Here is a 25,343-nt window from a genome sequence, read left to right on the forward strand (position 1 = left end):
GCGCGCGACAGCCGCCCACGCCACCGCGATAGCAACTCAGGTAGCAACTCAGTTCCGTTAGGGACTAGACCACTGCACTGTTGGTTTATTCGGAGGGCCGGTCATCTTTTGGGCACCAAATGTGGTCTCCTCCATCGGCTCCTTTTACTCTTTGGTGGTGTACAGGTCCTGAAATGTCGATCCGAGGAGTATGGAATCTTCTTGAGTCTTTTACTTTTGTTTCAAAGGCTTTTGAGAGAGAATCCGTGTCGAAACGTAATGCGCCTCCGAACTGATGCTTTTGCAAATGTTTACTTTTCATATGTAGTTTACTTCTGTAGATATAGACGGGAATCGAACCCGAGGTCGCGGCTACGGGTGTCCGATTTTTAAGCCCTCTATCCTAAGGGACAACGGAGCGCTGCATCTCCTCATCAAGGGGACTATTATCCTCTTTCGTCCATGGCGACAGGATCAGTCGCGGGGGAAGGAGGTTAAAATACTTTGGTCTCACCGACAGCGCGGACAATCAAGTTTGACAAATCACCTTGTTCCATTAATCGCCTTTTCTCAATTTGCTCTTTGCGATTGATAAATTAACGTAAAAGAAAAATTCGTTATTTTCCCCTTATATTGAAAGGAAAATAATGTAGTTTAAGACGTTATATCAAATTTTGCCTTTATACATTCCAGACGTGCATGGACTTTGAAAATTATGGGTATTTAAACATTTGTTGTAACTCTTTTAGCGTTTTAATTTAAAATCAGAAACGTTGGGAAAAGGGTGCACAGGTAGTTGAAATAAATGTGGAAGCACCTTATGTGGCGTACGAGGGTAAAAATTGTCGAGCTCTCAGTTCCAAGTTCGGCTGATTTTTGAAGGCACAAAGCGTGTATTCTAGCAATCCAGGACAAACTTTCGTGTATGATGTGGCCACAAGAGGACTATGTGTTCTCTCCAAAAGAAACTAGGCCTAAATTGTATACCGGTAACATCGACAAATTTGATATGACAAAAACTGAAATGGTAAAAAGGAGAAAGAAAAAAGAACAACAATATGCAAACTGTACCCATCGTGATGGCGAAGCCCTTTTCGAGCATAAATACAGTTTTCAGTCGACGGCTTATAGGCAGTATTCCGTTCACCGAGAGAAGGAAGTAATCCTGATCAGTTGCAATAAACCCTTATATGCTGTCCGACACCAGTTGTAACGCCTTATAAGTGTCGGTTACTATGTATCTATAGAAAAAGAAATTGTCCGTCAAGTTATTAAGTTTGATATAAATATAATGTTAAAGTCAGCATTCACGATTTACGGTATACCTTCAAAGCAAACGTGCACCACAGTGGCATATCCAGTTTTTTGTCCAGAGCGCAAAGGGGGATTGCTCTGAAATAATCTCTTTTTTATTTTTCTAAATTTAATTTATTTATTTTTAGTTATTTGTAAAAGAATCCTTCCCAAAATATGGAAGTGTTTTCATCGGCCTTAAAGTGTTGGTGCTTTAAGTTACTTAAAAAAGGGAATTGCGACTTGCTCCCTGGAAGTTTGCTCCCCCGTTGGACACGTCACTGAGTAGTCATCAGGTCTCTATACAACACCCGACACGCGCTTCCAGTCCAAACAGGACGTTTTCCCCTTTAACTTCATATCGTGCACCAATATTGACCATTGAGACACATCAATTATTCTCCCCTCCCACTGTTATTGTGTCCTCTCCCCCTCTCCTGACAGAACGGAGGGCTGGGCTCTCGGCTATTACTAGGCCCCGATTGGTTTGACACGGTCACTGGTGTTTGGCCTGGGTCACTGGCACGTGGGGGCCGGGGGAAGGCGTATAAAAACGTCTAGCGGAGCCGCGGATGGCGGCCTCGTAGTCTCCAAGTTGGTCACCGAGGAGACGCGTGTGACTGGGACGGGGAGAAGATTCGCAAGGAGACGACTTATAGGTGAGTCTCTACCCACACCTCCTCCTGTTACAGGCATAGTCAATATTTTTGTCAGTGGAGAGGAGCAAGAGAAACCAGTACCCACTGGGGCCTGTACCTTTCTTTTAATTGCAGACCACATTAGTTTTAGTATATTGAAATGCATCTGTCTAGATCGCTCGGTAGAACACTGTATAGACCTTCGCTTGCCACGTCGCAGGCGCTGTCTTTGCCTATTATTGGCAATATCTCATTGGCAGTTTCGAAGCTATTAAAAACGCCAAAAAATGCTTCCATTAGCATAACTTGGGCAAATTTGGGTTTGGTAGCAAACTTTGTAACCGAAACCAACTGGGTTAAGCGAAAGGCACGTCTGTAAAACGTAGCTTCGGTCGGCAAATGAATCAAAACTTAATTAATACATAAACGATATATGTTGGCTATCGGCATTTCCCATGGAGGACTAAATACTGCACAAAGCACTTTGTAAATTTTACACGACACGAGGTTGGCAAACAAGTTACAAGTCAGTAAATTAACTGGCACCCCCCCTAGAAACCGCCATCTCTGTGCCGCTGTATTCAGAAATTTCCCTTCAAAACCGTGTGGCGTTGGCCCTGTTGACCCTCACCCACCCAGATCTGTCTGGAGTTGAAAAAAAAAATCAGTTCTATCCTCCTGGGGAGGAGAGCTAAATGCCAAATCTGGTTAGAATGAGGGTTATGATGGGAAAAGATCACTCGAATGCAAATTATGCAAGGTTTTACCACTGTGGAGTGAATGATTTACCAGATACACGTATCCATGGGTATGTCTACTGATGCCTGTGTTACTTTGCCGTAATATTAGGGTTTTCTGTTCCTTTCACTTGTTTGACTAGAACAGATACATATACCGTGCCATGAGAGGCAACCTGACCCGTCGTGATTTTGTTTCACGGCACAGCTGGCGTGTGTATAAAATAGCGATATCTTAAAATTAATTGGGAATTCGTGTGAAACAGCCAAAAGTTGTGCGTGTCCCTTCGGGGCTATAACTCTCATTTTACCACCATATCATGCGTTTGGCCCTTCCCTACTCCCTGTTCCATCGCAATTTGCGACGCCTTTGACGTCGCTCTCAGCGTCGACACCATTTTGTGCCCAAATACGGTGTCCGCTGTGTGCCATTTAAGAAATCATTCTTTTGGTTTATTCTATTTTTTATAGCCGTACGAATACAAAATGAAAACAGTAAATCCCAATTTGCAGAACGAATTTTCAACTGAACGCACAATATATTCTCATCCCTACACTCGGCTCATCACCTCATTCGCTGATTGGACGGTGAACGCTCCAATCAAACATATTGTTCAGCCAATTAGCTCACTTTCTAGAATGATCGAGGTCCGACAAAATGAATTCTCGGTCGGCACGCAACGAACCAATTACAGGGACTTGCACAAATAAAAACAAAGTGCGCTCTTACGCATTCCCGAGGAAAAAATGACGAAAAAAGAAAAAAAAACCCTCCTTCAACAAAAGGTGGAAAAGGGTAAGAAGAAACGATTACACACACTAACCAGAGTTAAAAGTCCACAGTCTCCATTGAATCCAGTGATGGACTGTATTAGTTGCCACCTCCGCAGGTTTGTCAACAGGATTAATGCTCTTCGGTGCTACTGAATTTGATTTATTGCACTCCTTTATTGTACAGCCATAAAGAAGAATGATCATAGGGTTTCTTTCAAAATGTGGCTTCTTAATAATAAAAGTACATTGCACCGATCATGTCCATCTGTTGTTAGAGGACTCTTTTTTAATTTTCAGACTTCAAAATTAATACAACCCTGAAGGGTAGATCCTTCGAAATATAATTGCCGCCGTCGTTGGCATGGTCAGGATTCGGAAATGAGGTGAGAAATCACCCAAGATGCAATATGAAGGAACATTCTTGATCTGTGTTAAAATTGTACATTTTTGCCGGTGTGCTCATAAAACTGAGTACTCACTCGAGAAAGAGAGTGGATTTGTAATGGCTCCGCGCGTAAACCGAAGAGGGCGCCCTGTAGCCTTGTGACAGCGGCCCCTCCAATTACCAATATAGAAAGGAAACGTGTGAACCAGTATGAATGCGACACTTTCATTTTTGAGTGTCACTTGTGACTGTAACTTGAATATTAGTAGAAATAAAGACTATTCAAGGACTAAATTTTCAGCGAATGCTTTTCTTTCTATCAATGAGACCTCCAAAATTTGATTCGTGCTGGCAAATCACCCCCCACTTTCGTCTGTTGCAGGGGAAAACTACTAAATGAAACACATCCGGTGTTTTTGACTCCGCTTTTTGCAGTGCAGAGAATCAGCGGATCGTCTGTGACTCTCAACGATAAGGACTCGGATATAATCTGGGTTTCTCGATCAGGGTTCCTGCTTGCCCACATTGAAATCTAGCTACCGCCCCTCCGCTGGCCGACTAACTTCCGCATTGCTGACTTTGCAGAAAAGTCATACCGTTCGTTAAAATATGTCATGCAACACAGCCAATTACCTATCAAGTATCATGAGAATCCCTTTGCTTGTCAGCCACAATAACATCATGTTGGAAAGTACTAAGAGATATAAGCAGACGGTAGGCCAGTACAAGGACTAGACCTACGACAGGTCTACTTGAGGAGGGATACTTTCATGGTCGTGGTATTTCAAACGAGTGTTTGAAATCGGTGTCAAAATTTGGCGGGAAATGCAAATACATGCATTTCTAATTGCTGCTCTCAGCGTTCCAATTTAGAAAGTTAGAAAAACATACAAAATGTAGGGACAAATAAATGAATGCAAGTGTGCGGGCATTCCCCCTTCCGACACGCTTGTAATATTAACTGGGGGAGGGGGTGCCCTCAGATTTGTACACATTCATTAGTGGTAATTGCCAACGGCGAGTAAGTGATAAAGCTGTGTCAATACGACGGGTGTGTTGTAATAATTAGAGACCTGGTCGACGCGCTCCGACACAGACGTCACAATTTATCAATGAACTTTGCGTAGCTGCGCTCACCGTCGATCCGCAACCCTCCAGCATCAGGCTCGGTTTGACTAAGTGCCGCTGCTGATTGGATCACCCGGGAATTCTTGCACATGTTGAAACACACTACCGAGGAATGAGGGCTACTGCAGGAAGTGATCTGCCCTGGGAGGGAGGGTATTTTTCTGAGGCAGGACAATAGCGACGGTAAACAGTGCGGCTGATGTTGGCCCCCTTTATTGTCAGTTCTGCTCCGAGGGTGGAGAGCTTGTGTACTGACCACATTTATTCGGCAAATATTGTTGGTTATTAAACTGGCAACATGTTGGCGGGGGTGGGCCAAGCGGCGGGGGGGCACGGTATAACGATGGGATAGCTTCTGCACGCCTCACGCAGCTTTTCCACTGCACAATCCTCGGCGCAGTGTCCAAAATTAAACACCCTTGGAACCTGTATCGGGCAAAACAGGCTTTTGTTGACAAATATAAATTCCAAGGGTGTGAAAGTAAGTGTAATAATTCAATAATCGCAGTGTTCCTGAATCTCCCATTCTACGGCTGTATCCGCGAAAGCAAGATGATGCAAGCTGATGAACAACTAAACATCGTTAAATGAATCACGCTAAATCTGTCATGCTTCAGGGTTACATATGCACCTTGACTATCAAAACATTTCTTGTTGATTAGGATTCAAACAGAGATGAACTTACAATAACCAATGTTACACTCGTTAAGTAATTACAAAAAGCAAATGATAGTCAAACTTGCCTCTTGCCTATTCAAGTCGCACCTTGAATTTCGTGTGGGTCATCAACAGTATTCCTGTGCAGTGAAATGACACCCCAGGTACCAACAATGTTCAAAAAGTGCTTAATAAGAGGAGTTTATGAGGGGGCTAACAGGGGATCGGGTGCTTCAATGCTACTTTGAGGTTACATCTGTTAGCACAATTAAGCCCAAGTTTAACTGCGCGCTAACTCCCCCTCACTCTGCCCCTTTTGCGCTGAAATGGAGTACATAGTTCAGGAAACATGACTAAATATCGTTGGGTAACAAAGAGAGCCTGCCTGGTCTTTTGTGGGGCGTACATCTTGGGCGGAAACACCCTCTTAGCTTAGCCCCTAGCGACGAGAGAGATGGCAACAGCTGCGCACGCTGCTGCTAGGTGCACAACGCTAGTTCTCTTGGCCCGCGCTTCTCACAAAGCCGCTGGTGGTAATTGCTCGATCCAAGGGGTAGTGCCGGTTTTCCGGGCACCGGGATCAAGCGTTCTAAGGGCGGTGAACGGGGGATCGGTGGTCCTCTCAGCCAGGTCAACCAGCCCCTGCACGCATTTGGGCTGAGCTTTTGCAGGCCCTCACTACTGATTGGATGGCTTTATGCATGATTATGCCTCTTTGCTGATTAGAATAATGCTTTGTCATTCTGCTTTCTTCCTGTCCAGATGAATTCCATTTCATCACTCTGAAAATCAAACCAGGCAATTATTGTTACTCATGATGGAGTTGGTAAACGATGGACGTTCGTGTGATTTCAATACCAATTATTAATTGAGGCAAGCTTCTCCAAAGTTTTCAACCAGTTTCTAAAAAAACTTTTTCCACTTTTGAATGTGCGAACCCCATGCACATTCGATTTGTTTAAATTTTGCATTCAACATAATAAATCTTTGCCAGAAATTGCAACTTAGATTGGATTACAATATCAGAACGAAGTAGAAGTTTTGTCCCGACGTCGATGGAACCTCCTTTCCTTTTCTCTGATGGTTTCGAAAATTCTCGAAGCAGTATGCAAATATTTTAGATAATATTTGGTTATTTCGTTTATGAAGGCAGAGTTGGCAATGGTGGTGTTTTTTGTATCATATCAGCTCAAAGGACATTACGTGTCACGTGGATCCATTGCCCAATCAAAATGTGAGGATACGAAGAAAATGATCAATGTATCGCAGGTTCTGCAATCCTGAACCTGCTATGAAAATAAATACCTTTGTCAAGAGAATTTCAGTCAACTCACTTAAATTGTCGTTTTTGAAATTGTGCGCTGATGAAGGCCTGTGGTATACACGAACTGTGCACTTGAGGAGTCATTGGCTTGAAACTAATTACAGCTCTGTAATGAATCCTAAACCCCTTAACTTGTTCACTCGTAATAACTTGCTAATGACGATAAATGGACTGTTTCCACTTGTGATGGTCCGCGGAAAAGAGGGTTCTCCCCGTACCTGGCTTCTGGCCCAGTAATACTGACTCAAGGTTTCAATCTAGGTGGCTACATCAACGCGAGGGGTGCCGCGGGCCGTGACAGCGACGCCGTGGTCGCGCCCTGTCCTCCCCTCGCTCATCGACAAAAGGCGCGCCAAGCAAGATAAGGTCTCTATCTGGTAGCCCGCGATAGCGGAGAAGGGATTAACTCGCGCTTAATACACGTGATGCTCCGGCGGCTCCCCCTACACCACCACGGCGCACGGCAGTCGCCCTGTACTCCCGGGGAACAAGACCAACAGGCGTACAGCCCATCTTCGGGATTCCCTGACAAGGGGTTATGAAAAGCGCCACCCGTTTGAGGGGAAGACACACCCGTCCGTTCGGGCAGTACCCAATCAGATCGCCTGCCGCCTCTCTCAGCGGTTGAGGCGGGTTCCCTTGGTTGTTAACCTCCCCGAGCATCTGAGCCCCTTGTCTTTCCTTCTCTCTCGAATGGAGAGTGTAGGGAAGGGTTCAAGGCTAATCGGAGGGATTTGTCGGGCTGATAATGGAAGAGCCGCCGGTAGGGCATGACTTGTTCTTTAATAAAGGGAGTCCTTCATTGGTGGGAGAGCCAACGGACAGTCGGGGTTTTTACATTGCCACCTTGTGTTGTAGTGGGATGTGTTTGTGTAGGTATTTCAGTTTTCGTGGCTTATCCTGGTTGAAAGTTTTCTCACCACACACCGATAAGAGATTTGGATTTTAACCTTGTCTGAGATATACTCGATCGAGGAAGACTCGAAAAAGGTAATTTGGTATTATTTGTCTCTGTATAGTTCGCTGAATCGTATTCGCTGGATTTCTGAATTATTTTTCTTCTATTAGTCGTTTACTTTTGATTTGATATTTTGTTTGATTTAAAGATCAAGCGAAATTTACACTCAGAACTAGAACGATGAAGCTGTAAATTAATTAGGTAATGCAGGTAGTGATTTCAATCCGTTTCAAAATAGTTTGATCGACCAGGTCTAATTTTTGGTGGATATCATTGAAAGCATGATAAAGGATAATTTTTATGTTGTGCACGTTGGAAGTGACGTACATTCGGCCATTCAATTCCAACAAGCAGGGGCAGGCCGGACACCACATTGCATAGGGGGCGCTGTTCATGATATAGATGTACATCACTAGCGTGCATTGGAAGTTTTTGCTCTGTGTGTACTTCGTGGTATTTAAGGCTGTTGGAAATTTCGGGAAAAAATAACTTTAAAATCTGCATTTGTTCCTCATCACCGAAAAGTGATGGGGTCATGATCAGATGACCCGTTTGCCTTGGTCAAAAAGTGGGGGTGTTTCCTCCCCCAACCCTTTCATGATTGACTATGATTAACTATGAAATCTTCTGTAGTGAACTACTGGTTTCCGAGGGAATACTCACAGTCCGTTTTCGAGAATCAAACTTCTTTGTGGCTTGCTTCTTGACTTCCAGTATGCACTTGCGTTTTCCACATTGACTCGTATTAACTCGATTCCCCAGGTTACCCCCTCCTACTTTCTCTTTTGGTCCATACCTCTTACCTCTCGAGCCAGCCGCTCTACACCGTTGGTTTGACGGTGTGATTGCACGGTCCGCTGCCGGCTGTATGACATGTCGCGCGATGTAACTTGCTCCAAAAACTCCCGCCGCGTTTCCCGTCACGAGAGCTGTTTTTGTTTGATCCAGCGGCATGGGCCCTCAAAGCCGGACTCCCTGCCGATGTTAGGCAAATTGCTCACTTAAAAATCTTGCTTTCGTGCATGTATGATGGTCGCATGGGGTAAGGGTTAATCGACCGGCTTACTCCATACGGCTATTTACTGAACTTTGTCTCTTAAAAAAGATCACACAACAGTTTCTTACCTTTAAATACGTGGTCTCGAAAGTTACCTTTCGTTATTACATCAAGAAATATTGAGAAAAGTTCCCAACGACTGTCTTGTTTTGTAACAAAGTTTAGCCCCAACGTGGGACCCCAAATTGCTCTGTTCCGGTGTTGAGCAGGCGACCGTTTCATGAACACATGCAACTGGGGAAATGATTGGCGGAAGGCAACCCGTGGCTTGTACACCGTGAAACCGATTACCAATTTTTCGAAGTGAATACCACATCAGCTTTTTTTTCGTTGATCAAACACAGGACAGTAGCCGCGAGTGCCGCAAAAATACGCGCTATTAACGGCTGGGGCACTTAGAGGTGAATTAAGGTCCGAATTACTTGCGCAGGATGGAGTCTTGTTTGTCAAAAAAAAAATCTCTGTTTTTGCTCGGGCTTTCTCCGGCCCCGTTGCGCCTACCCGTGGCAGTGGATTAGCGTTGTTTGTTTTTCTAAAAGAAGGTGGATTTTTGGCGGGTCCTTTTTGCCTGTTTAGTCGTCTGCCCTGTCAGTGTCATGTCTGTGTCAGCTTTTGTTGTGGGTCCGCCGCACGCCCACTCTTCGACGACTTTTCTCCCCTCGATTGTGAGAACGGAAGGGTTGACAGTACTTTTATGATGACGAGTATACAGAGGCTCGGCGATTCTTGGTATGGCGTTTTGGCCTAAGTCACCTGCCTGCCGCATGGTAGTGAGCAATTGAAGAAAAAAAAGCTCGAATGGTAAAGATAGTAGACTTGAGAAGATTAAGGGTCATGAAAATTTAGAAATGTTCGGGATCAATTTAAGGTTTGAAGGAATTGTAAGTGCTGTACTGAATTGCAACCCTATGCAAGTGAACTAACAGTGATGCGAAAAAAAGAGTTAAAAACAGTTATTCAGGTTAGGCTATTGAGTTTATGTCGACTGACGTAAATTTTTCGGTAACTATGCTCGATAAGTCCCACAAACAAAAAGGGTAAATCTTAACGAAATTCCATTATATCTATTGGGCTGTATTTTCGTCCATCGGCACGTAACTATTACAATCTAAATCTTGTAGCTGATACACACTCTTTGTACTGTGCAAATAACTTTCACACCCGATCGTGTCGCCCGGGTAGTCATCATCGCCAGCAAAATTGATGGGTCAATCTTTTCCCCGCGCGCCAAACTGTCTATTCATTTGTTTGTTACCCCGAGGTTTGACTGTTGATAAAAGAAGTATTCGACGGGATCAACTATTTAACCAGGTCGGGGTTAGACCTTAGGTCTCTCCTTCCATGCATTTGCTGCCCACGCAGTTGGTAGTTCTTCCGATTCACTCTTAAGCTTGAACGACAAAAATATTGTCTTTAGAAAGTCCATGCATCGGAAGATCATAATCAGCCGAGAGGAAGCATCGTTGTAATGATACGACGAAATTTGGAATTAGGTTAGCCTTTGGCGAATGTCTTGGGATATCGTTTGCTGTCAGTCAAAGCGTCTGTGAAGTGGTCATATAACAACGGAAAAGTTTTGTGGTCTTCAGTGGCGACACTCTGTTTTGAGTTGTGAGCAGTATTAGGACGTGTGTTCAACTTGATAGCGCTCTCTCTCATAAGTGTTTTTGACGTGCGCGAATAAAAACGTTATTTACATAGCATGCATTTGAGGAATGAGCTGGTTTGTTGCTCCTACCATTTCAGCACGGCGCATGACCGGACAAAATTTGTCCTACCTTTGTTTTGTAAGTCTGTGTTCGTATTAGGGAGGGGCAGGGGAAAAAACAAAATACGGAAGGACCCTGTTATAAGACTGGGGACTATTTAGAGTTTGGCCTCCTTCGGCCTGAGTTCACAGTCGGTGACTGACGGGCCTGTCCAGAACGCCGAGATTATCCATCCAATAGCAGATATGCCTGTCAAATCTTCCAAATTCCCATTTCTTGCCCTACATCGTGAACTCATGATCAGGAAGTTAATGAACGCGCCAATGTTCTCACAACATGAGCTTCCGAAATGCCACAGTTATTGGCTGTTGTAATTATTCTAAAGCACACGGGGGAGTTTCTTTCCATAAATGAGATCCCAGTATAAGTGTCCCACTCACTGGCAAAATTAAGGAGTTACTTGTGTTGTCACGGTATGGGACAGGAGGGTAAGATTTGACCGGTTTTTTTTTGTTTTTGTTTTTTTTTTGTTTGCCTGAACGCACCAAACATGATGATCTTGATATGACACGCACAAGTCCGGTCGTCTGCGTCGTGACAAGATAATTGGGTTAGTGCCGTTCGGTTCGGCCTCTATTGAAACAACTGACAAAGTTGGTCCCATTTCGCTTAATTGTCGCAGACTAATTCCTGACGTCTTCACAGAGCATGCCCCAGTTGACTTAGGCAAAGTTAGGGCGGGGAATTCAGGCTCAATTCCTCGCCATGCTCAAAGCACTTATAAACGGTGCAAGCACAACCATTTGCCATTGGCTGGCTTGTCCCTAGACCCTTTTGACTTTTTTTCGTCTTTCCTGATCAGTCTTATTCCGTCATGAAAACTTTATTGTATTTTGCTTTAATGTGTAACGGCATTCCCCCGAATAACTGTCTTTGATGAAACGCTGATCATCAAGCAGAGGGCGCACTCCTCTTCTCTACTTTCCAAAGAGCAGTTCGTTCAAAACAAGGTCTCCCGCGCTGTTTCGTGCCGAGGCATTTCGTCACCAGCTGTTCCAAAGTCCGATTGTTATAAAGATATTGTGAAAGTTTTGCCTTGTCCCATTCGTCCTCCGGCCAGTCTTGACTCCGCGACAACCGGCCGGCTCCCACGCTCAGCTTACGGGGCTGGAAACAACTTTTGAAGTTCTGAACTTGCGAAGTTCTCCCGTATGTCTCCTCAGCTTGGGAACTAGAGTGAAAAAGAGTGAATTTTGTTGCTGTCTTCCTAGAGAATTTCTTTGCTTCAGTTGTGCCTACCCTTGGTTTTGAACTGGAGTCATTTTTTCATATTTTCGTGACGGAAAGTTGACCTTCGGCCGGGAGATTCCAAAGTGACCTTTAGCTGTGGTAAGAAACTAAAATCAGTCTTTCATTGTGACTTATATTGTGTTTTGTTTTGGTGTTTTTCTCTTTACTTTTCCACTTTTTGCACGTGCGAACCTCATCGCTACTTGACATTATTTGAAATGTTTTTGCATCCTGTATCACTCACAGGGAAAAGGAGGAAAATGTGTACATGCATTCTTGTCGCATGTGTAGATTTCAAAATCGAACAGAAAAACAAAACACGAAAAGCTATTTGCCTGTCAGGATAATGGTTGGTTTGAGTGTGCTGGTTAGTGAGCAAGTCCTCCCAAAGGAAAGGTGATCTTAATTTTTTTTGCCCATTCCTTAACGACAAACACATTGCCTTGATTAGTTGGCAAATGCCTAAGATGAGACTGGGGAAGACAAGAAAAGGCGCTGGTCCATATATTAGACAATTTTGACGGAGTTAATCATCGACCAAGGTTTGACCGTGGAGCGGACTGCGTTATACTGTATATGTGTGCGGCGGAAATGAGTTGTTTACCCGGGCAGCACATCTGGTTGCTACTGCCCGTGAAAACTAACTATGCACCACTTAGGCCCAAAGGTGAAATAGGGAAAGTGAAATTATAAATGATCAGTGCCGTGTTCCCAGGGTTAGTCCCGGGCAGTTTGTTACATGCACGGGCGTGCGGTGCCACAGTTGTTCTTATTGTGATTGCCATTCACTTCTGCCACTCTAGTCTTGGTAGACCTCGAAAACTGTATGAATCACCTCAGTGTTTGTCGTGTTCTAACTGTAGCCTTTTGAGTACCCATTTATTTTCGATTTTCATTAGCATAAACAAAAATCGAGGTTAAACATGCAACTGTGACTTCATTTTGCAAAATATTCTTTTTTTATCGATGAAACTGCTTTCCATTTTGCGCAAAGAAAATGACACGCGCGAATTCCCGACCATTGTTTTTTCAACTGAAATGTGTTTCATGGAAAAAATTGGTTAATTCAAAACTCGTAAAATCTTTGTCAATTTTCTGTTGAGTGGAGAGGCTTAACAGGAGGGGCCCACGTAACAGACACCTGAGGTAGCTCCACTGGGTCCTCATAGTTAGGCCAATGTTACAGTGCTCCCCGTTATCATCGCTAAGTGCTGTCATTGCCAACTCCCCCGCCCTCCGCCTGTCTTCATATTCAGATTTCACGGCAGAGCCGTGCCGTCCGTAATCTGCTCAGGCCATCAACGTTGGGAGATTCTATTAAATTACGCGTGCGATCCAGAATTCTCTCCAGGCCCCAGCTTTCCTTGTGTTCGATTTGTGTTATTGGCGTTGCTGGCAATTTTCGATTTAGCAAAAACCCACCCGGGACAAAGTCCGACAAATATGTGGGTCTCTCTGTCGCTGAACCGATCTACGTTTCTTGTCTTTTTGGGAAAGGGGAGGCAAGAAATGACGTGCTAAGCGAAATGTCCTCATATCCTGTTTCCAGGTCTTTAGGACTGGATGAATTCAAGTTCATTTTTAGTCAAGCCGCGTTTAACTGCCGTACACTTGACCTGAAGTTGACAAGGCCTTAAGCAGCCACCAACATCGAGACAAAAAACACGGATAGGCCGAGAGAGGGAGAGAGTGCGAGAACAAAAAGAAAGAAAACACTCTTGAGTTTGTCAGATCATTGCCGGGTGGTTATTTTGGGACAGTTTTTAGCAAAGGAACCCCATTTATCGGTATTCGACGGATTAAGCTTGTCGAGGTGTGTGGCTAAATACGGTAAGGCGCCTCGGGGCCTCTTGCACACCCCGCCCTGGTTAGAGATCGACGGCTTTCGATGATCATGAGCAGGCCTGGGTCTGTGCTAGCTTTGCTCTCAAAGCTTGCCCCTTAGTGCACCTACCGGCTGAATTATTTCGAAATGAACTGAAAATACAAAAGAGTTCCATTATATGCTTCAGACAATGTATGAATCTGTTTGAGGAAAATTAAAACAGAAATAAAAGAGAATAAAAATTTCATGCAAACGCAAAAAAGGAGGAAGAAAAGGAAATTTCACAAAATGAAATAAAGAAATGCACCCGATTGATTTTTTTCCTGAATTACAGTTGGAATTCTTTTAGAATTAATTATTTTCAATAGCAATCAAGACGGAGTCAATTGAGAGACCATTGTTTCATGTTTTCTTAAAGTGGCTTTTCTCAGAATGTTAAAAATAGACACATCTGGTTCTGCATCTAACCTCTTCAAAAGGGACCTAAAACTCAAATGCAATATCTCCATGCTGCTATATTTGAAATTACATTAAGGACAGTTTTTGAAAAATGTTCTTGGATGGCTCTGTTAAATCTTTAGTGGCTCTTCGTGACTCCAGTCACGAAGGCTTAGCTTGGAAACAGATATCACTCAGGTACGGCTGGAACACAACGTTTGTCGAACACAGTCGTCATAATCATTGCCCCTTGATGGAAAAAAGCTAAAAAAAAAAACTTTAGGCTCAGCAACAAGGTTTGAAAATAATAGGCTTAGGGGAAAAAACACCGGGAGGGCCTGGACTTGTTTTGCAGTAAACAAGGCAGTGTTCCTAACAGCAGTACACTACTACGTAAGGGCGTTGGCCAAATTTAAAGAAAAAAAAACACTCGTGACAAAGCAGATTGTCTATATTTGGTCGAATCCATTCAGGGCGTTTACTGCTGAACTGGGCTCCCGGTAAATCTCCAACTTTCACTGGCGGTTGATGCGAACCACGTGGCGACCCCTTTTCAGTCGTCACCACTAATTCATCGCCTGATCTGTCATAATTTTTTTTAAAAAGTCAAAAATCACTTTAGCGAAACAAAAAATAATAATGCAGAGAAGGACGGGATCATCCGGCAAACATAATCGCCAAGAAATGCTTGCCTCGTGGTTCTGAAGCCAAAAATAATTACCGTGGTCAGTTATTACCCATGACCCAGTATCCTCGAATTAGGGCTTGATGCTCGCCAAAGGCTACAAAGGTCGTCATTATATCAACTTCGTTCAGACATTAACAGCAGCGATATTGGGGCTTCAAAATTACGTCACTTTACAGGTTAGAAGTAACGGATGACTATAGACGTGTGAGCAGCTGCTCACATATTAACTTATTCATGAATTCAAATTGGCCGATCAACTGGTTTTGAAATGTAAAACGAAAACCTTGAAGAGCTTACAGGGTCCATGCATAATAGTTCTAAATGAATTCTTTAAATTTGACCTTTAGGCCCACATAATCCTATTTTCAATTTTCTTTTCGCTGTAAAGAAGGGTATTTGGAGCAATTTGCTTTATGTTGATACAAATTTACATGTGCGTGAACAAAAGTGAGATATCTTCTCTGGTAAAAACGTGGATATTACAATTGTTTTAGCCCCAACATTTGCCCGAATTTCGAATATTCTGTTACCTTTAATTATTTTTTCTAGGCTAATCAATAGTCTTTCCGTTCTCGAAAGTGAGCCACACTAAAAAAGTTTTTCTCAAAAGTATTTTTCTAAGTGCCCTCAGCTGTAAGAATAAAGAGGGAAAACTGAAATTTTTAATAAGAAAGTGCACTTTCCAATGCAGTTAATCTAGTGAGATGTCAAATGGTCTTCAAACAATGTAAGAGGAGTAAAATATTGCACAAAATTTGTATCTAAAAATAAAATAATCGCACGGCCCTATCATGAAGAAATGGCAAACAATGTTATGTCGCAGGTGTGGCCAGTCTGTCGCAGACGACGTTCTCTTCATACTAAAGGTACCAAAATAGTCATTCATATGCAAAACAAGCATTTAAAAAAATTTACGCTTTCCCACAAAATGAGTTCTTTATGCAACTCAAATGTTTTTTTTTTTCATGTTCATGTTTTGAATACTGTATTGCGCAAAATCAGTTAATAACATGATTTGGAAACATGAATGAGGGTATACGCCGTTGTTTCATAAACGTATTACGGTAACTAATGTATAACACAACTTCACTTTCGGCAAACAATAAAGTTTGTACTAAAATGCCTGTGCCCTCTTTTAAGAGAAATTACTGTATATTGTGCCCTTATTTGGGAAATAATGAACACCCCTATCGTGCGCACCTGTTTAGCATACGCTTTCAATTAAGGAAGAAGTATATTAGGCCTGTAAGTACCAATCCGTCATGTTGAGGGATAAGTGTTGTGGTATCACAGGGCCCTCGCTCGCCAAACACCGCCTCTCCAAGTGAGTGTCGTTTACGCGCTGCTCTTCGGCCAAGCGAGCAATAAACTAGCAGAATTATATTGCTCACTCAAGAGGCTTCCGCATGTTGGGAAAAAATTGCAGGCCTTCTCTCGATTGTCAAGGCTGCTGATGAGGTTTTTTGTGTGTTTGTGTGTGAACCGGGAAAGAAACGCAAAAAAGGGGAAGTGATACAATTTTGGTCGTTTCCCGCGAGCGCGTAGGCGAAACTAGTGGGCAATCCATCACAGCAGCCGCCTTTCTGTTGCCACGTTCTTCTCCGCGGCGTACCAACGAGGCGAGGTGCATGTCTTCAAGAAAACGGGTCTTGAGTTTGTGTTCTTGTTCGTGGTGTGTGTTTAGCTTGGACGGGAAACAAAATATTGTATCGACGACGCTGTAAATTACCTGCAATCGTCGTGGCCTTGTATGTAGCGGGATGACAACACGGCTGAGCTGCGCTAGGGTATAAGGTTCCGATGACGTCCCATGAAACAATTTTTTGGCTATTTTTTTGTAAGTCAAACAGCGATTGTTGGGGCGCGTGTTTCAGTGGGATGCTAAGTTTGCCGTCGCGGATGATGTGCGTCGTAAAAAGAAGTCTCGCAGACTCAAATCCCCCGAATAATAGGCTCTTTTAAAAATATGTTTAAGGCGGTTCGTGTGCTCAGAAAATTTTGCTGTACTGGCTTAATTGCCACGTGTGTTGTCACTTTGCATTTTAAAGAAAATGGGGCGATGGAGACAAGATACTCGAAACGTGTCGTTCGCCAAACCTGTTAACATCTCAGGTACACAGCCGATTGTCCGCCATTTCGACCCCCGAATTGGACATGTACAATTCATTGTGGCATGTTTTGTGTCTTTTCTTTAGTATTCTATCGTGTTGTGAAAACAAACTTTTGTTCGTTATGTTACTCCATTTTAGAATATATAACAAAAAACCCTGAATTTACTTACAGTGAAATCAAGATTTTATTCCAAATGATGATTTCGTAGCGGGGTGGCTGTGCATGTTAACAGGAACAACGTGGGAATGCTTTACCACATCCAACATCGCGATCTCTAATCAATCACTGCAAAAAAAAAAGAAAATAGTTCAAAACCACATCTTCGTCAAATAATGATTGATTAAGGGAGTGTTAATTTTCCCATTCTTGACAGCGGAAAAGCTCATTAGAAAATGATAAAAGGTGCCTATGCACGCTACACCGACTGATCGCGGCCCAGCATTTATTGTGTGATGACGGCAGCCAGCGATCACGCTGCGACTATTTGTCCAGACATTAGCACTCACTGGCAGGGGAGCGTTGGGCCCATCGCCCGGCCTGGCCACGCGCGCAGTGCAGAGATGTATAAACACGATGGGGATCTCGCGGCGAAAAGAAAAAAAAAGACATTCACGCGTCGCGGGCTATTAAGGAGCGGGCCGCGGGCCGGCGGGGCTACAAAGCGTCCGCCGATGCCGCCGGACGTTGGGGGACCCAGCGCCCCGTTGAGGGAGGGAAATGCCTACCCAGTGGGCGGAGATTTATGGGGCTATTTCTATTATGAAGAGGACTATTGGAATGATTGATGTACGCACTGTAGAGTTATCACACGATCCGCAAGCAGTCGTTAAGGGATAGGCATCAGTACAACGCCTCATTTTTAACGTTGCAGACTCCACCAGGTCACGTGGTCTTAATGAATGATGACAAGCGTGGCTAGCATTCGGTTCTGGGCGTTTTCCAATACCAGGCTTCGTCTCTCAAATTGATCCCCGAATGTGGGCAGGGCTCAGATTAAATAGAAATACTTCAGTATTTTGACTTTGTTGCATGTAGTTGGATGTTTTGATGGCACCACCTGATTACTTAGCCAACAATGTCAAAGCCAGAGGGGAAAAATCAGGCGAACCCTGAAACCGAGAGCCTGTTTGTTTCACGCGGATCCAAATCGCAATTGTGATCTGTCATTGGTTCACTGACACCAGAACCTGCCTAATGGAGAGCGCGAACCAGCCCTGGGATCACTGATCGCAATCCAGATCCGTGTGAAACAAACAGGCCCTGAGACGAAGTCGCGTAGTGGGAAAACTCCTGTTCCATTCATTCTTGCCCGTGTTACCAAAAAAATACCTCAAAATAACCTCAAAATATTGTTACAAATTACTTTTTAGCTAGAGGGACAGGTAAGCAGTCTAAAATAGCCAAGTTTTTTCACCACCGCGACTGCCGTAGATAGGGCCAAATGTTGCTTTAATATCGCTGACATTACTGCTCGTCAACACGAGTAAACCCTTTCCCCTAATTGCTCGGTCCTCGGAACCGACAATTCAGGGTTGAACGAGAGAATGTTGTTTCCCCCGAGAAACTTCACGTACCTGAGCCTCTCCTGGCAAGGCGCCATTCAGGATTAACTCATTACGAACATGCGCGCCCATGATGAATGCGTTTCGGGGGACTCCGGACACACCTTGTTGGTAAGGTAACGCTAAAGGTCAGCCTCGCTGACAGGCAATGGAGCCTCGTCCAACCGAAACGATAGAGGGAGCCGAAAAGAAATACCTTGGTGACATCAGCGTAACCTCTTTCCTTCAATGGAGGTTGCAGGCTACCCAAAACGTTTTGCTGATGCTGCCGTGTCACTCTGTAAATGAACCCAAGGCTACTTGCCAGGAAATGTGCCTGAAATCACATACGCGGACAAAAATCACGACACGCTTACTGTCACATTCTCTGCAGCGCGTTTTGTGGTCACTGAACAGAGGGTGTGTAAAAAACATTGAGAAGCCTAACAGAATTGCCAGTTTGTATTTCTGTGAAATTTCGACAAAACGAACCCCTTCATTTTGAAAAATGGCTGTAGGCTTGGACATGGACATGCTTGGATGGGATTTTGCTCCAAGTGTCACTGGTTGACCAAGTGACAGTTAAACTGAAATGAAAAAGTGGGAATTAAGCTTTAACTTGATGTTTGCCTTTAGTACGTCAGAGAGTTATGAGTATATGTTTCACCCTTTCTTTAGATGAGGGTACTTTCTTACTGATGTCTATGGTTAAGGCCATTTTTGCTTCACTTGTCTGCCACCAGCTTATGTTTAAAATAATTATAGTCGACTCCACGCCAACCGCGCCCCTTAAGGCCTGTCAGTCAACATACGTGGGTGTTAAATACGATGCGTGGTTGATACGTTGGCTATCCGTTTGAAGGTCGTGCCAGGATGCCTTATAATTTCCCTGAGAAAAAAAGTTACTTTAAACGTCTGGCAGAGACATTTGGGGGGGGGGGCGTTTTGACGTTTTTCCCCTTTCCTTCTCAAGGCGAGCAGTTCTAATTTTGAATGCTGCTTACGATACGGACGTGGTTAAGGTTCACTCTCCAGGCCCACAGCAGCAGAAAACGTTAATCGCGACAGATCGATGCCTGGTAGGATAGATCCTTGACGAGCACGTCGTACCAAACAAACAGGATAGATAAAGAAACGGGCACTTCGAGCCAACAGCTTAGCATTGAGACCGACACTGGTACGAACAAACAGATGGACGTGTGGGCCAACCTTACAATCAAAATGAAACTCTTCTGGAGAGCTTAGAACTTGTTACATGTTATTCAGTGAGGGCGAGCCCCCTTGCCTTAGCTATTTCCCTTGAAGAACACCGACTATAAGTAGTGTTGGTTAGAGAATTGTTCTGATTTTTGGCCGTGTACATGTATATCAGACGCATACTTCGTATTTCCTTTCCCTTTGTTTTTCCTTTCAGTTTAGTAACTCATCAACAATGAGGGCGCTACTCCTCATCGACGTCATTTTCGTCATCATGGCCGCACCAATCAGCGCGTGGCAGAGAATCTGCGGGGAACAGTTGGTTGAGACTGTGTCTATCGTCTGCAACACGCGGGGCTTCTATAGTCACAGGGAGAAGCGAGAAGGTTTGTGATTGACACATTCTGTAGCCTGACCGTCCAAGTTGAGGATGAACCAAGCATGCACCGGGACTAACCTGTAATTTTTTGGTGACTCCGCCCGTCCAGTGAATTCAAACCGTTTTCGCTGTAGTGGAGTCACCTGCCTTGGCGTCGAGGCTTATTAGAAATTCTCGAATTATAATTGCTTCCTTTTTTAATTGTGAATCACCGACCCGCGGCTTTCACTTTGAATTACAAGACCCTCTCATAAGAGTTATAAACAAGAACTTGGTATCATCTGGCTCAGGTGGCCCAGGCTGATGATAAAATGATGAACAGAACTTCCGAAGCAGACTCTTGCTTTCACTACCTGGTGCCTTGGGGGAAAGATATAGATCGATGAGAGTCTTGCGCTATTACGTCATTGTTACCAGTCTATTTTGGTCGCAGCACAGAAGTATAATAGCTATTGAAGAGTGCGCTATAATAGGCCTGTGATGTCCATCCTAATAATACTATCAAGCCATAAACGTTTTAGAACTCTAATCGCCATTTTATGGTCAGATTATGTGTATAACTGGCATTATTGAGGTGGTTATTAATAGCTCTGACAGTTTTATGAGGAAAAAAAGGCTCGGTGATTGCATTATATGCCTTGAGCCTAAAACTGTTTTTAGAAGAACTTGACAATATAATTCATGCATGTTTGACAGCAATTGCGTCACCACTAAATCAAGGGAATTATCATTGTTGATGCTTCTTGTTACATAACGAGAGACGAATTTGAGATGACTGGTATGCTGTGGTTGTGCATAATTATCATTAAGCGTTTCTGGTAATGAAACCAGGGATTCCTCAAAAGCATCCTAGGGACCGTAGCTTGTAAGCCCGAAGAAACACGCAAAGAGGATACAGTGAGAAGAGGTTAAAGTTTTAGTAATGGGAAGAAAACCCCAAAGGAATATTTTGAGAAAAAACCCATGGAATCAAATGGGGACTGAAACCCCAATCCACATGTGGATTGAGCCGGGACTCGAACCCGGGCCCAGAGATAGAAGGCGAGGAAAAAAACACGACGCCAACCTGACTCCCATAATGCATAATGCTTGCGTTTGGTAAGGTTTGACCGTTTGTACTCATTTGAATACTGCTGTGTCACCCTTATGCAGCCGAGCTTTTTCAGGATGAACGCACCGCGAAAAGTTTCTTGGGAACCCACATCGGCTCCAGGCAGCGTAGGCGGACGGGCCGGATCGCCACGGAGTGCTGCGAGAAAGTCTGCAGCTACGACATCGTGGAGAGTTACTGTAACCCGTGGCCGGTGGTGGAGGATCGGGACGACCCGATGCTGGCCCCCGTGGCCCCCGGCCGGGTCCGGCAGGACAAGTCGGCCGACGCCGACCTGTTGCTCCGGCCGGACATCGCAGAGATCAGCGAGGACAAGTCGTCGCTGCTTCGGCAGGCGGCGGAGAAGGATGAGCCGATCGACGACCTGGACACGCTAGAAAACGAGTACGCGGACGGGGGAAACGTGATGCTCCAGGCCCGTGAAGGGGTGAAGGAAGAGGGGGCAGAGCTTGGAAAGGAAATGGAGGAGGGTGGGGAGAAGATGCCCTTCCCTGAGGTCGTCCCGACGAAGAAGAGGAGGCGAGTGGAGGGTCGGCGGTCGAGGGAGAATAGCAGGGACAGGAATGGCAAATCAGAAGGAAAGAGCAAGAGAAAGAGCGGAAGCAGGGAAGGCGGTCGATCCTTCCGTCGGAGGGGGAAGAACTCCAGAAGGAAGAAGGGCAGAGACGGACGTGAGAGAAGCAAACGATGGGAGGCGTTGGTGACCTCTCACCCACCAACAAAAGACATAGTAAGTGGTTGAAATGCATCGTGACATATTCTTCGATACCAGGCAAGATATGGGACGGAAGGGTACCCCCCTTACCTGTCGAATCCCTATAAACACTCTAGACAATTGTTACCTAACACATCCCCCTAGAAGTCTGTGGAGAATTCCTGAGATTCCGATCAAACAATGACCAACACGAAGGGGGGGGGGTTCTCCGTCCCATATCTTGCTTCAAATGTATTCTTCATAAGTTCGTCCAGGAGACGAGAAAGTTTATCTTTTGAGCCTTTTGCCCTTGTCCTTCTCACCAATGTTAGTTTGTTTCAATCTGTCCTAATTGTTACCATTTCATAGGTGCAGTGTCTTCAACATCACAAATACCGTTCCCACATCACCACACCAATCCTAATCAACGTTTTCGTGTCATAACAAAAAATTCTATTCTTTTGACTATCACCACCATCCTTTACTTACAGTCTTCACCACTCCGACAGCCAAAGGAGGACACTCCCTCCAACTGATCCCTCTTACGACACTAATTAAACAACAACTATAGCATTTTACGCCTCACCAGCGTCTTGTACTTCGTCAGGTTGACGCCTTGAGAAGTGCCTTGCGAGCGGCAGGCAGGTCACCATCACGCGTGGCCGGCAGCTTCGCCCCCGACGAACAGCGCAGCCCTTTGGGCACCCCAGCGGGCTTGCAGCACCGATCTGGCCTCGACCCGTCGGGCAAGCCCCGCCCAAGCTACCGAGTCACCCAGAAAGACAACCAATCGACGCTAGAGGCCTTGTACAATCTGGCATTGCGGCTGTCCAGGCCACGACGAGGTTGAGATAATAGAAACACACCAAGAGTTGGTAAGGACTGGACTTGAAACACAGCGCCCTCTTTTGTTGCGTGGGCGATTGAACTTAGACCAAGTTGTTGCGTCACTGTTTCAAACAATGTGCTTTTTGTTGTTGTCGTCCTCGAATCAAATGATTACTGTTTAATGCGTCCCCTTCACAAACAGTCTAAAATTGTTAGTGTTGGATTGTTCGGGGTCGTTCAGGTTCGCCTGAGTGCGGACAATTATATTCTAACAAGATATGAAAATCACAACCAAAAATGCTGCAACCGAGTACCAGTCTACGGGTGCACATGCGCACTCAACAAAGCATGTATGATACTCTGTACAAAAACTATAAAAAAAAAAAATCAACTTCGCACGAATTTTTAAAATCCGTCCAAGCTAGTCTAAATATAAAGTGCTACTTATCTTTTCGGTTTAAGTAATATTATGTGTATTACAAGCAGACGTGCATGGATACATGTACTTATATTTTTGTTGCTATATTTATCTCTTCTGCTGTTTTAATTTGTTTTTCAACTTGTAGTTCATTATTATAATAATTGTGGGAGGAGTTTAACACAGAGAGAACATATTTGTGACATCTGTACTTATATTTTGATAAGCGTTGTTTTACGGTACCTGTTATGTTCAATATCACAATAAGAGCATTCAGCATTCAGACTTTTTGTTAGCGATTTTTCATGACACATGTCGAAGTTGAACGTTGGTGGCGCCCTTTTTGAAGAAATCGAACCCTTGCTTATTGTGATCCTCACCCTTTATGAAGAATTCTTTTGAACAATGAAATCGAGATGAGAAAAGTTCACTCCTTTTTTGTGTGCATCTCCTATGAGGACAGTGAAACTTTTATCTGTGCAATACTGTGTGGTACTCTTAAATTAGTGTTTATCAATCTAATCTATTTTAATATCGAGATTGATTTGTTCTTTTTGTGAATAAAGTACAAAATGACGGCTTCTCGTAGTGAATAGCAAGAACATTTCAACTTAACTGACGGTAGTATTAGTAAACGAAGAAATGTATAAATAAGCATAGAATAATATATATGGCAAACAATTATATTTTTATGATTATTGCTTATGGGATGTTTAATGTTTCGTCTCGGCACTTGAGTTGTGTAAGTTTTGATGTTTGTATGCTATTTATCCACCAAGAAGAAATCCAAAAAGACGCTAGGTACACGATCAAAGTATTTCTGTTTTTTAAAGGGAAACAAAATATTGAGGAGGAAAACGGTTCCTGTAATACTGCTGTCTGTTGAAATGAGATGCATTTCTTTAGGCGACTCATTAGCAATGAGTGCCAAATACCGGCTTCAAGATCCTTATTTTTTTCTCTCTAAGTTTGTTTGCCGTGATGTCTTTTGCAGTAGTGACACAGACAGGTATGGAAATTGGCCAAAAGAGCCGTCAGTGGGCCTGCAGAGATTTGCGACAACTGTAAACCAGGAGCCTTTTTTGTTCCAAAGACCCCATGCGTATTTACGCGCTGTACTGTCTATCATCGAGCTTTGTTTAATCTTTAATGATGTCACCTCGAAGCACTACTTCTGCTATTTTCCGTTCGATAAGAACAACCCCGCGTAAAGCAACCCACCATTTTTAGAAACGGGATGCTGCTGAAGTGTTTTTTTTCACCGCACAACCTCATGTCGCAACCCTAGCTGTGTACGGCTCTGACTGGCTTTAAGACGGTGGCTTACGGCGAGAGCAGACCAAAGAATCTTGCACTCGAAATCCGCCTGCTCATTTCTTACCTTTATCTGCGAATTAGGAAATGGGTTCGTCAGTTGCTCGAGATCAATGATTTCAAAGGAGTGGGCAATGTTTGGTGAGGAGTCGATTCATGGTGTGGGATGAAAAAGTTCAGTTTCCCAAACTGATTCGAAAAAGCGGCTCTGGTTTAGAGGTTGAAAAACATCAGCATGATCAAAATATTTTATATTTTGTTAAGTTTCCTCTGTAGTTGTGTGCACAGTCAAAACAAGTACAAAATACTACCTGAGAAAAACTATGGATCCTGTAACATTTTGCAAAGCTGTTTAACTCGGCTTACTGGAAATATTTTGAAGTATATTGCAGTCAAACTTCATTTAAATGTGTAAATGTTATACCCTTAACGTCTATGTACTCTATCTTAGTCGTAACCATGTTTAAATGAAACTGCAAAATAAATATGTTGCCATCTTGTTATCACTCACTCGATCTTCCTCTCTCCTGTTTGTTTTGTTTGATATTTCGATCATCACTGAAGTACATGTATTTTGACGATTGGACTCCCAAATTTTCTCAAATTGTTGACTCAACGTCTACCGCACAGTTGTATGCTTGTGTTGGAGCTTGACATTGGACTAGTTGATGCAATGACTGATCACCTATCTTTGGACACAGAATGGCTTATTTGTGAAATGCTTCGACATCTATTTGTTTTGTTATTATTTAAGAGGCCATTCGATCTGCAAGTGCACCATTACAACGTAAGAGCAATTGTGTGTCTGGATACAGTTAGATGCTCGTTCTCTTCTCTTCCTCATTCTGAAAACACAGCGATATTCACAG

General features: G+C 43.8%; 1 protein-coding gene across 2 annotated transcripts; it reads left to right on the plus strand.

Annotated features, from left to right (window-relative positions):
- The first annotated feature begins 1,764 nt into the window (after nt 1-1,764).
- LOC110985744 (uncharacterized) lies at nt 1,765-24,984 on the plus strand. 2 transcript variants are annotated; one of them, XM_087134936.1, is made up of 4 exons: nt 1,765-1,931; nt 19,948-20,116; nt 21,262-21,950; nt 22,522-24,984. In XM_087134936.1, the coding sequence occupies exons 2-4, from the start codon at nt 19,966-19,968 to the stop codon at nt 22,762-22,764; spliced, it is 1,083 nt and encodes a 360-aa protein (XP_086991062.1). In that variant the 5' UTR covers nt 1,765-1,931; nt 19,948-19,965; the 3' UTR covers nt 22,765-24,984. The 2 variants fall into 2 exon arrangements, with proteins under 2 accessions (XP_086991062.1, XP_086991063.1); XM_087134937.1 differs by lacking the exon at nt 1,765-1,931 and adding an exon at nt 11,476-12,028.
- Nucleotides 24,985-25,343: the final 359 nt, after the last annotated feature.

This window comes from Acanthaster planci, linkage group LG03 (genome assembly GCF_054643075.1).
Source record: "Acanthaster planci isolate LZ-2023a linkage group LG03, COTS_SCS, whole genome shotgun sequence".
Lineage (NCBI taxonomy): Eukaryota > Metazoa > Echinodermata > Asteroidea > Valvatida > Acanthasteridae > Acanthaster > Acanthaster planci.

Coding starts and splice junctions, on each gene's coding strand:
- LOC110985744 (XM_087134936.1), top strand. CDS start 19,966: ATGAGGGCGCTACTCCTCATCGACGTCATTTTCGTCATCATGGCCGCA. Junction 20,117..21,261: donor TCACAGGGAGAAGCGAGAAG/GTTTGTGATTGA, acceptor ACCCTTATGCAG/CCGAGCTTTTTCAGGATGAA. Junction 21,951..22,521: donor ACCCACCAACAAAAGACATA/GTAAGTGGTTGA, acceptor GTACTTCGTCAG/GTTGACGCCTTGAGAAGTGC.